The sequence below is a fragment of the Nerophis lumbriciformis genome, linkage group LG32 (genome assembly GCF_033978685.3).
Source record: "Nerophis lumbriciformis linkage group LG32, RoL_Nlum_v2.1, whole genome shotgun sequence".
Classification (NCBI taxonomy): Eukaryota; Metazoa; Chordata; class Actinopteri; order Syngnathiformes; family Syngnathidae; genus Nerophis; species Nerophis lumbriciformis.
The window spans coordinates 6759820-6773032 of NC_084579.2; the positions used below are offsets into that span (position 1 = coordinate 6759820).

At 36.3% G+C, this 13213-nt stretch overlaps 1 protein-coding gene across 1 annotated transcript in view; it reads right to left on the reverse strand.

Annotated features, from left to right (window-relative positions):
• Positions 1–8012: 8012 nt before the first annotated feature.
• The window catches only part of LOC140677472 (uncharacterized), a 17322-nt gene continuing 12121 nt past the window's right edge, over positions 8013–13213 (reverse strand). The window contains exon 3 of the mRNA XM_072912080.1: positions 8013–8868. Coding sequence (XP_072768181.1) covers positions 8559–8804 — 246 coding nt within the window. The 5' untranslated portion in view covers positions 8805–8868 and the 3' untranslated portion in view covers positions 8013–8558. The remainder of the gene's footprint in view (positions 8869–13213) is intronic.

Genomic DNA, 13213 nt, shown 5'->3' on the forward strand with positions numbered 1-13213 from the left:
TTTTTAGACATGTATCTCGTGCGCTTGAGATAGTTTATTTTTATAAAATTATTAAAAAAAAAAAAAATTTGAATTTTTATTTTTAAATTTTTTTTTAGACATGCTCTTGCGCACGAGAAACTTTCTCGTGCACACAAGATACATGTCTAAAAAAAAATAAAAAAATTATAAATTATAAAAAAGGGGCTCCGTTGGATTTGAAGCAGGGGTGTCCAAACTTTCTCCATCGAGGGCCACATTCAGAAAAAATTAAAGCTGCACACGGGAATAGTGTACAATAAAGGGGAACTGCACTTTTTTTTTTCCTTTTTTTTTTTTTCTCCAGGACTCATTGAAAAGTTTATTGTGCATTTTGGATTTTACGGAGCCCCTAAAGGGACATGGGGGATTTTTTTTTTTTTTTAATAATTTTTTTAATTTATTTTCTTTAGACATGTATCTCGTGCGTACGAGAAACTTTTTATAAAATTATAAAAATTAAAAATAACAATTTATAATTGTTTTTCTTTCTTTTTTTTAGACATGTATCTCGTGCGCACGAGATAGTTTCTTTTTGTAAAATTTTTTTTTTTTTTAAATAGAATTTTTTTAAATTTTTTTATTTTTTATTTTTTTAGACATGTTCTTGCGCACGAGATACATGTCTAATAAAAATAAAAAAGTAATAAATTATAAAAAAAAATGTTTTCCCCCATGTCCCTTTAGGGGCTCCGTTGAATTTGAAGCAGGGGTGTCCAAACTTTCTCCATCGAGGGCCACATTCAGAACAAATGAAAGCTGCACAGGGGAATAGTGTACAATAAAGGGGAACTGCACTTTTTATTTATTTTTATTTTTTTATTTTTTTTCTCCAGGACTCATTGAAAAGTTTATTGTGCATTTTGGATTTTACGGAGCCCCTAAAGGGACATGGGGGAATTTATTTTTTTTTAAATAATTTTATTTCTTTATTTTTTTTAGACATGTATCTCGTGCGCACGAGAAACTTTTTATAAAATTATAAAAAATAAAAATAAAAATGTATAATTGTTTTTTTCTTTTTTTTTAGACATGTATCTCGTGCGCTTGAGATAGTTTATTTTTATAAAATTATTTAAAAAAAAATTTTTTTTTAATTTTTTTTAATTTATTTATTTTTAGACATGCTCTAAAAAAAATATATATATATATATATATATATATAAATGATAAAAAAGGGGCTCCGTTGGATTTGAAGCAGGGGTGTCCAAACTTTCTCCATCGAGGGCCACATTCAGAACAAATGAAAGCTGCACAGGGGAATAGTGTACAATAAAGGGGAACTGCACTTTTTATTTATTTTTTTTTTTTTTTTTTTTTTCTCCAGGACTCATTGAAAAGTTTATTGTGCATTTTGGATTTTACGGAGCCCCTAAAGGGACATGGGGGAATTTATTTTTTTTTTAATAATTTTATTTCTTTATTTTTTTTAGACATGTATCTCGTGCGCACGAGAAACTTTTTATAAAATTATAAAAAATAAAAATAAAAATGTATAATTGTTTTTTTCTTTTTTTTTAGACATGTATCTCGTGCGCTTGAGATAGTTTATTTTTATAAAATTATTAAAAAAAAAAAATCTTTTTTATTTTTTTAAATTTATTTATTTTTAGACATGCTCTAAAAATATATATATATATATATATATATATATATATAAATTATAAAAAAGGGGCTCCGTTGGATTTGAAGCAGGGGTGTCCAAACTTTTTCCATCGAGGGCCACATTCAGAAAAAATTAAAGCTGCACACGGGAATAGTGTACAATAAAGGGGAACTGCACTTTTTATTTATTTTATTTTATTTATTTATTTTCTCCAGGACTCATTGAAAAGTTTATTGTGCATTTTGGATTTTACGGAGCCCCTAAAGGGACATGGGGGAATTTTTTTTAATATAATTTTATTTTTTTATTTTTTTTAGACATGTATCTCGTGCGTACGAGAAACTTTTTATAAAATTATAAAAAATAAAAATGACAATTTATATATTTTTTTCCTTTTTTTTTTTAGACATGTATCTCGTGCGCAGGAGATAGTTTCTTTTTATAAAATTACTTTTGAAAAAATAAAAAATTAGAATTTTTTTTAATTTATTTTTTTTAGACATGCTCTTGCGCACAAGATACATGTCTAAAAATAATAATAATAATAATAATAAATTATAAAAAAAATGTTTTTCCCCCATGTCCCTTTAGGGGCTCCGTTGGATTTGAAGCAGGTGTGTCCAAACTTTCTCCATCGAGGGCCACATTCAAGAAAAAATTAAAACTGCACACGGGAATAGTGTACAATAAAGGGGAACTGCACTTTTTATTTATTTTTGTTTTTTTTCTCCAGGACTCATTGAAAAGTTTATTGTGCATTTTGGATTTTACGGAGCCCCTAAAGGGACATGGGGGAATTTTTTTTTAAATGATTTAATTTTTTTATTTTTTTTAGACATGTATCTCGTGCGTACGAGAAACTTTTTATAAAATTATAAAAAATAAAAATAACAATTTATAATTTTTTTTCCTTTTTTTTTTTTTTAGACATGTATCTCGTGCGCACGAGATAGTTTGTCGTGCGCACGAGATACATGTCTAAAAATAATAATAATAATAATAAATTGTAAAAAAAAATGTTTTCCCCCATGTCCCTTTAGGGGCTCCGTTGGATTTGAAGCAGGGGTGTCCAAACTTTCTCCATCGAGGGCCACATAAAAAAAAATGAAAGCTGCACACGGGAAAAGTGTACAATAAAGGGGAACTGCACTTTTTATTTTTTTTCTCCAGGACTCATTGAAAAGTTTATTGTGCATTTTGGATTTTACGGAGCCCCTAAAGGGACATGGGGGAATTTTGTTTTATATAATTTTATTTTTTTATTTTTTTTAGACTTGTATCTCGTGCGTACGAGAAACTTTTTATAAAATTATAAAAAATAAAAATAACAATTTATTAAAAAAAATTCCTTTTTTTTTTTTTTTTTTTTTTTAGACATGTATCTCGTGCGCAGGAGATAGTTTCTTTTTATAAAAATTTTTTTTTTTAATTAAAAATTAGAATTTTTTTTTTTAATTGATTTTTTTAGACATGCTCTTGCGCACGAGAAACTATCTCGTGCGGACGAGATACATGTCTAAAAAAATAATAATAATAAATAAATTATAAAAAAAAAATGTTTCCCCCATGTCCCTTTAGGGGCTCTGTTGGATTTGAAGCAGGTGTGTCCAAACTTTCTCCATCGAGGGCCACATTCAAAAAAAATTAAAGCTGCACAGGGGAATAGTGTACAATAAAGGGGAACTGCACTTTTTATTTTTATTCATTTTTTTTTTTTTTTTCTCCAGGACTCATTGAAAAGTTTATTGTGCATTTTGGATTTTACGGAGCCCCTAAAGGGACATGGGGGGATTTTTTTTAAATAATTTTAATTTTAATTTTTTTTAGACATGTATCTTGTGCGCACGAGTAACTTTGTATAAAATTATAAAAAATAAAAATAACAATTTATAATTTTTTTTTCTTTTTTTTTTTTTGACATGTATCTCATGCGCAGGAGATAGTTTCTTTTTATAAAATTACTTTAAAAAAAATAGAAAATTAGAATTTTTTTATTTTTATTTTTTTTAGACATGCTCTAAAAATACATGTAGACATGAGATACATGTCTAAAAAAAAATTAAAATAAAGTAAATTATAAAAAAATTTTTTTCCCCCATGTCCCTTTAGGGGCTCCGTTGGATTTGAAGCAGGTGTGTCCAAACTTTCTCCATCGAGGGCCACATTCAGAAAAAATGAAAGCTGCACACGGGAATAGTGTACATTAAAGGGGAACTGCACTTTTTATTTTTATTTATTTATTTTTCTCCAGGACTCATTGAAAAGTTTATTGTGCATTTTGGATTTTACAAAGCCCCTAAAGGGACATGGGGGAATTTTTTTTTAAATAATTTTTATTTTTTTATTTTTGGTGATTTAACTCCCAATTCCAACCCTTGATGCTGAGTGCCAAGCAGGGAGGTAATGGCTCCCATTTTTATAGTCTTTGGTATGACTTGGCCGGGGTTTGAACTCACAACCTACCTATCTCAGGGCAGACACTCTAACCACTAGGCCACTGAGTAGGATAGTAAATCACCATGACATTTTCTAACATATTGTTCTGAAGAGGCCCCGCCCACAAGGTTGAAGATGATTCTAACCCACAAAATATTTTTGCAACCCCAAAAAAAAATTGTAATTAAAACATTTTTTGTTTTTTGTTTTTCAAACCACTTTTTTGTGTGTTTGGAAGTCCATGCACTAGAGATGCGCGGTTTGCGGACACAAACGCGGAGTCCGCGGATTATCCGCGGATCGGGCGGATGAAATAAAAAAAAATTAGATTTTATCCGCGGGTCGGGTTGGGCGGTTGAAAAAAAAAAAAAAAATTAGATTTTAAATAGATTCAGGCGGGTGGCAGTTAAACCAATTCGGAAATATATATACATAGTTAAATGTTGTTACCCACATACGAAAAACGAGCAGGCACCTGCAGCATATGCCACAACAGAAGAAAAAAAAAAAAAGAGATGGACACTTTTACGGAGCGGAGAAGGGACGCCTCGCCGGGGTCCGGGACCGAGGCCCCTTCCCCCGAGAGGGCCCCACCGGGAGCCGTAGCTGAGGTGATCCAGGGGTCACCACCGCGCCCACCGCACCGACACCCCGCCTCGTCCGCCTTCGCCGCGGCCGGCGTCACGCGCAGCAGGTAAGCAGCTGGCCTGCCCGCCACCCCCGTGGCCGGGGGCTCGTAACAGGGGTCACTCCGCACGCAGTGCGCTCACGAAAGGGGTGGGGCTCACCCTGGTTGATATAGACAGCAGGACGGTAGCCATGGAAGTCGGAACCCGCTAAGGAGTGTGTAACAACCCACCTGCCGAATCAACTAAGGCTGAAACGACGCGTCGACGTAGTCGACGTCATCGGTTACGTAAATACGTCGACGCGATTTTTGTGCGTCGATGCGTCGCATATTTACGTCACACTACTGTCATGGCGGAGCGCAAAGCAGACGATGCAAGCGGTGCGAGCGAGGGGGAAAAAAGCACGCCAAAAGTCGTCAAAAGTGTGGGAGTATTTCAATAAACGGCCTAATAATGTTGTTGTATGCACACTGTGTCGAGCGGAAATGGCCTATCATAGCAGCACAACGGCTGTATCTGCGTTGTAAATTCATAAACTAAAGCACCGTTTCGCCCTGAGAGGCGCATTTGGTGCCTGTTCAGTGTTTACAAAGACGCGCTCCTCTTTAACGCTGTGGAGAGGCGGGGCCGGCGAGCGAGCGGCGAGGCGGGGCGCGCCGGGAGTGACGCCGCAATCGTGCTATGGCGTCACATTAGTGCCAAAAATCCGAGCGCATAAAAACTGTTATCGCGCGTTGATTCTCCACTTCGCGCGCGCAAAAAGGCACCACGCGCGCGCAAAAGGGTGTAGCGCGCGCGACGCCTTTCTGCGCGCTCTCTGTGTACTCCTGGCATCTCTCCTCGCGCTGTCATGTTTCTTTTTGGCACTTTGGGGGCGGGTATGCTTAGACGGCTCCTTCTTTCTGATTGGTCAGGCGAAAAATGCTGAAAAATGCTCAGAGCCAATCAGAAGTATAGCAGGGCGTGTCATCGTCAATATGTATCAAGATTTACGGAGGAAGAAGTGGATAAACAAATGTTGCGCGCTGATGAAGGTTATTTCATACCACATAAACACAATACAGGGTAATACAAAATGTGACCCAAATAAATAATAAGACAACAAACACCATAATCACATCTTTCAGCCAGAATTGGTCCACCAGCAATAACATCCAACCATAACATTATTTTACATTTTCACTTCTTCTTGAACATTTGTTTTCTAATTTATGGGATTTCTTTTGATTCAGCCATAAAATTTATGAAATCATCTTTGAATTTTGTTTTTAAAATGTTAAAAATAGCTTTTAATAATGTATTCTGAAACAGTTTAAAATAATCAGAGAACTGACTAACACTGACCGTACACAACTATGTTGCACAATTAAGTCATTTTTTTTTTATAGCGAAAGAGGTAATTTCAACAGGTGCAGCATCCTATGTCATATCTACATGTAATAAGATTTGTAACAAGGCAAACGTTTGTAAATTGGTCGAAAATCGAGCAAGTTATGGTAATTTAATTAGTACATGTACCATTGACATCAATGTAATGATTGAGGCTAGATGTCCGAGGTAAGATGGCTACAACGTTGCTACGCTGGAGAATGATTGGTCATATGAAAAATGCTCAGAGCCAATCAGAAAGGAGGGGCCGTCTAAGCATACCCGTCCCCAAAGTGCCAAAAAGAAACATGACAGCGCGAGGAGAGATGCCAGGAGTACACAGAGAGCGCGCAGAAAGGCACCGCGCATGCGCAAAAAGGCACCACGCGCGCGCAAAAGGGTGTTGCGCGCGCGCATGAAGTGGAGAATCAGCGCGCGATAACAGTTTTTATGCGCTCGGATTTTTGGCACTAATGTGACGCCATATCGTGCCCAGGTGCGCGATCCGCGCACCTGGGCACGATCATCCAATCTCCTCTCGCTGAAGAAAAGGGGAGCAGCAGAGGGAAGAGAGACTGGAAGGAACCAGAGTGAAGCTGACGTGGAGCGAGAGAGGAGGAGAGACAGAGACAGGGGACGACGAGCGAGCGAGGAAGAGGAGCTGAAAAGTGAGGAAAGAAAGAGAAAAGAGTTGGAAGAGAAAAGACTTTGTGTAAAATTAAAAGATTGTAAACCTGGCAAAGCCGTCTGGCGTTCAGTCTGTCGGTCCTGAAAGAACCCCACGGCACAAGACGTGTCACAAACACTAACGTTAATTAGTTGTGCAAATACCTTTTACAACATTAACAGTTACATATACTATGTACAAACCAACAATTAACTTTCACTTTAATCATACTATCATTGTTGTGTTATTAAGCAAAATAAGCAATACTTTTACTTTTGTTGAAATGTTTACACTGTTACAGAATATTTCCGTTTTGCACTTTTTTGTATTGGATGTTTAGCTTTATTTTTGCACATTTTAAAGCAAAATAAGCAATACTTTTACTTTTGAAATGCTTATACTATTGCAGAATATTAAGATTTGCACTGGATGTTTACTTTTATATTTGCACATTAAAAAGCAAATAAGCTACTTTTAATTTTGTTAAATGTTAAAAGTTTTAAATGTTTACATTGTTACAGAATATTTTGTCATGTCGTTGTCAATGTTGACTGAGTGGCCATACTTTTTTTTTGTAAATAAAAGCCAAGCCTTTTGAAAAAACTGGCCTACATTTATTTTTTCATCTTCATTTTAAATTAAAAAAAATAATCGGTAAAAGAAAAAATAATCTATAGATTAATCGAAAAAAATAATCTATAGATTAATCGAAAAAAATAATCTATAGATTAACCGATTAATCGAAAAAATAATCTACAGATTAATCGATAGAAAAATAATCGTTAGCTGCAGCCTTAGAATCAACTAGCCCTGAAAATGGATGGCGCTGGAGCGTCGGGCCCATACCCGGCCGTCGCCGGCAGCGAGAGCCGCGAGGGCTAGGCCGCGACGAGTAGGATGGCCGCCGCGGTGCGCGCTGAAGTCTCGGGCGCGAGCCCAGGTGGAGCCGCCGCGGGTGCGAGGGACATCGCACCTCCACGTGCTTGGAGGTGCGCCCAGCGCGGCTCCCATATGATTGCGCACTGGTGTGCGTCTGGGCCGTGACAGCGTGGCACGCATTGAATGTCTGTGCTGCATTGGATCAGTCTCCTTTCTTTAACAGGCAAAAGCTTTATAACCTCACTAATGCCTTGCATCGTCTATATTAGATATATAACAACGGGCGGGTGCGGTGTTGATTAAATGTTAGATCGGGTGGATGGCGGATGGTTGACGACTTTCTGATGCGGTTGCGGATGAAATAATTGCCTATCCGCGCATCTCTACCATGCACTACTTGATCATGATGTCATGGTGTACACTGGCGGTGTTTAACATCCATCTTTATTTATAAATGTCTGTTCCTTCACTGTCGGAGACAATATACAATGTCATCAAAAACAATATTGATTTTCAATCATCGACATTAAAAAAAGGGAGCAAGAGTTGATAAGGCGTGTTAGTTGTTGCCGTGACGACAGTAGTTATCGAGAGAAATGCACAGCATGTTGACGTTCACTTCCAGCTTCAGTCGCCGACAAAAACAAAGTTGTCAAACATTGGAACGTTTCAACATTTTCTTTTCAGAGGATCAAATAAATATTTCAGAAGGATGAAGCAAAGATTGAGAAGATTTTAAAGTTGATTGGAGAAACTTGGCTCAGCTCGTCTGAATCGTGTTTTTTGGGGGGGGGGAAACGACATCTTCAGTCCTTGGTCATTTTCCAGGTTCCACCAAAAAGTCCAACCTGAGGTTCCGTGGTTGTTCCAGGCTGACGGCTTACACCAACTTCCCTGTTCCGCTTCAGTCGACTTCCTTCTTGAAGCGGGAGCCAGTCAGCCTGCGACTGTGACATCACTTCCGCCTCCTGCAGCGGTAGCAGCACGCGCAGCGCCCGCCCTCCTCCTCCTCCTCCACCACCTTCACCAGGTATGGCGGCGGGGCGGAGCCTGAGCCGGCGTAGGGGTTGGCGCTGTTGCCGTTGAGCGCAGCTGGATTGGTTATCACCAAGGAGTTGTCACCGGAGTTGTGCAGTTTGGCTCGAGGGATGGTCACCTGACCGTAGGGGTTGTCCAAGGACACTCTGATGTTGGATGTCATGGCGACGCGTCACGAGGGGAGGGACTTAGCCAAAGTCCAGTGGGAGAAAACAAACCTCTGTGCACTAAAGAGAAGAAAACATTCTTATTTCTTGTACTGACGATACAATCAATACATATATTTGTTCAATTATTACCTCCTTATATCGCACTTTGAAGTTTGCAGCTTAGATTATGTATCGCTTTTTATGTACATATTTATATATACATACATATATATATACATATAAACACATATATATATATATATGTAGCCGAGCTAAATTTTATTCTATTTTATTTTAATTTTGGTCATTTATTCACATCATTTTTTGTGGTGAACTTCCCCAAAAGTGTTTCTCATTGTAAATAGGTTCCACTTTATTATTTTCCATTACATACCTTTTTTATTCCCTGGGGGGGTGATTTGGCGTTGCACCTTTGTGACCAGCGTCAGTGAGCACTGACGCTCGGAGCTGGTAAGTCACGTTTATGTCTCTCTCCCTTTGTTTTTTTTATAAACTTTTTGGTTGTCGTTCTTAAAAGTGTTTAGTGGGAATGCGCAATGTCTTGTGACTTGTTGGCGGGCATGCGGGTTGAATTCCTGAATGTTTGTTGTTGAATTAGTGAAAAAAAAAAAAGACTTTTGTATGCTAAATAATGTGTGGACTAGCTTATTGCTAGCGGCAGTTGTTGCGGGGTTTCCTGGTCTCGTAAGTTTACGCACGGGTCAGGGCATACTTGCCAACCTTGAGACCTCCGATTTCGGGAGGTGGGGGTGGGGGGCGTGGTCGGGGGTGGGGCGGGGGGCATGGTTAAGATATATATATATAAGAAATACTTGAGTTTCAGTGAATTCTAGCTATATATATATATATATATATATATATATATATATATATATATATATATATATATATATATATATATGTATATGTATATATATAAATAAATAAAAGAAATACTTGAATTTCAGTGTTCATTTATTTACACATATACACACACATAACACTCATCTACTCATTGTTGAGTTAAGGGTTGAATTGTCCATCCTTGTTCTATTCTCTGTCACTATTTCAGAACACACACATTATACAAATATACATTCGAAAATCAATAAGAAAACGGGAGCTCTAATTTGGGAGTCTGAATTAGGATCAGAAGTTCCTATATAAACATTGCGCACTCACGTCGCCTCTTTGTATTGATTACTGCAGCTGTGCACTGGATTCATTCACAAATACAAACTACAACTCACAAACACTTTAGAGTTAGGCTCCACCATCAGAATGTGTACTTAAACTTATAAAGATCACATGGATATTATTCAGTGAGTTGATTCACCAAAACTAACCTGTTATACAGGAGGAAAAAGCACACAGGACGTTTCAATTGTTCACAGACTGGTCGCGCTCATCAGAATGACAAGACACTTCCGGTCTGCAGGTGATGGCATTTAATTGGGAAGAAACGCCCTACTGCCCCCTACTGACCAATGTGAATACTGATAAATGTGTAATGACAGCTCCAAAAACGAACTCAAACCACAAAATAAAATAAATAAATCAACACAAAAATGTGACACATTATGGGTGGGTCACATATGCATGTACAGTAGATGGCAGTATTGTCCTGTTTAAAAGTGTCACAACATTGCTGTTTACGGCAGACGAACTGCTTTACGGGGGACGAAAACTTGACTGCTGTTGTTGTGTGTTGTTACCGCGCTGGGAGGACGTTAATGAAACTGCCTAACAATAAACCCACATAAGAAACCAAGAACTCGCCCTCGATCATTAGCTGTTTATATGGTGGGAAAGCGGACGTGAGAACAGGCTGTCAACACGTCACTCAGGTCCGCATGGAGCTGGAGGGGGCGTGGTTTCCATCTCCGCCTGAATTTCGGGAGATTTTCGGGAGAAAATTTGTCCCGGGAGGTTTTCGGGAGAGGCGCTGAATTTCGGGAGTCTCCCGGAAAATCCGGGAGGGTTGGCAAGTATGGGTCAGGGGCTCTGCTGTGTGTCTGTGTGGACATCTTGTGTGCCGCTCTAGCATTAATATGAGTGTGTATTATTTTCTTCTTTATTCTTTAGTGGAGAGAGATCCTTTTTGCTGTGGACTGTGTGTGACGCCCCGTTGTTTTTGTTTCTATTCAAAAAAAGGTATGTGTGTTATGAGTTTTTTTTGGCATAGTTTATTGTATAAAAAATATAAAAAGAGTTGATGTGGGTGGGAAAGATGAGGTGTATTAATGCACATTTTAAGGATCCTTTTTCTTAATATATATTGTTATTTGCTGAAGTATATATTTTATATACTGTGTTTTATTTAATTAATTTATTTGAGACTATTTTATGCTTTATTTACCTTTTCATTATTATTATTATTATTTTATTTATTATTATTATTATTATTATTTCCACATTAAGCATACATAATTGAATTGAGTGAGCACTGACGCTCAGAGCTGTGGAGAGAGATCCTTTTTGCTGTGGACTGTGTGTGACGCCCCGTTGTTTTTGTTTCTATTCAAAAAAAGGTGAATAAATCCTCCATGATTCAACTCCTGTGTGTGCGCCTCACTGCAAGATACACAACGGAGATCAGTGACTGTTACATATATTAGGGCTGTGAATCTTTGGGTGTCCCACGATTCGATTCAATATCGATTCTTGGGGTCATGATTCGATTCAAAATCGATTTTTTTTTTTCAATTCAACACGATTCTCGATTCAAAAACGATTTTTCCCGATTCAAAAGGATTCTCTATTCATTCAATACATAGGATTTCATCAGGATCTACCCCAGTCTGCTGACATGCAAACAGAGTAGTAGATTTTTGTAAAAAGCTTTTATAATTGTAAAGGACAATGTTTTATCAACTGATTGCAATAATGTAAATTTGTTTTAACTATTTAATGAACCAAAAATATGACTTATTTTATCTTTGTGAAAATATTGGACACAGTGTTGTCAAGCTTATGAGATGCGATGCAAGTGTAAGCCACTGTGACACTATTGTTCTTTTTTTATAAATGTCTAATGATAATGTCAATGAGGGATTTTTAATCACTGCTATGTTGAAATTGTAACTAATATTGATACTGTTGTTGATAATATTCATTTTTGTTTCACTACTTTTGGTTTATTCTGTGTCCACGACTGTATATATCGGTAAATATCGGAATCGGTAATTAAGAGTTGGACAATATCGGAATATCGGCAAAAAAGCCATTATCGGACATCTCTAATATATACACATATATATGTATTCATATACATATACATATATACACACACACACACATATATATATATACATACATACATACATACATATATATATATATATATATATATATATATATATATATACATATATATACATATACATACATATATATATATATATATATATATATATATATATATATATATATATATATATATATATATATATATATATATATATATATATATATATATATACACACACCCATATAAATATATATACATATGTGTATATATATACACATATATACCGGTACACACATATATACAATTAATATATATATATACACACACACATATATATACACACACACACATATATATATATAAATATATATATATATATACAGTACATACATACATACATATATATACATATATATATATATATATATATATATATATATATATATATATATATATATATATATATATATATATATATATATATATATATATATATATATATATATATACATACATATATATATGTGTGTGTGTATGTATGTACATGCATGTGTATATATACTGTATATACTGGGGCGGTATAGCTCGGTTGGTAGAGTGGCCGTGGCAGCAACTTGAGGGTTGCAGGTTCGATCCCCGCTTCCACCATTCTAGTCACTGCCGTTGTGTCCTTGGGCAAGACACTTTACCCATCTGCTCCCAGTGCCACCCACACTGGTTTAAATGTAACTTAGATATTGGGTTTCACAATGTAAAGCGCTTTGAGTCACTTGAGAAAAAGCGCTATATAAATGTAATTCACTTCACTATATTTATATATATACACATGCGTATATATACACATACATACATACACACATATATATATACATACATACATACATACATACACACACACACACACACACACACATATACATATATATCAGTGACATATATATCAGTGACGTGCAGTCACTAGAGGAAAGAAAAAAAATGTAAAAAGAAAACATTTTTATTAAATTGTTATATGTATCCAGTGATTATACTATAAAGTTATTTTCCATTTAACTTCACCAGTTTTAGATTATTTTTATTTAAAATCGCTGAATTTTCACATTTGCCGTTCAAATACTGAGAAGAGACGGTGCGGTGAACAGCAGCCAGTTGAGGCACGTCACTCAGTGCCTCAAC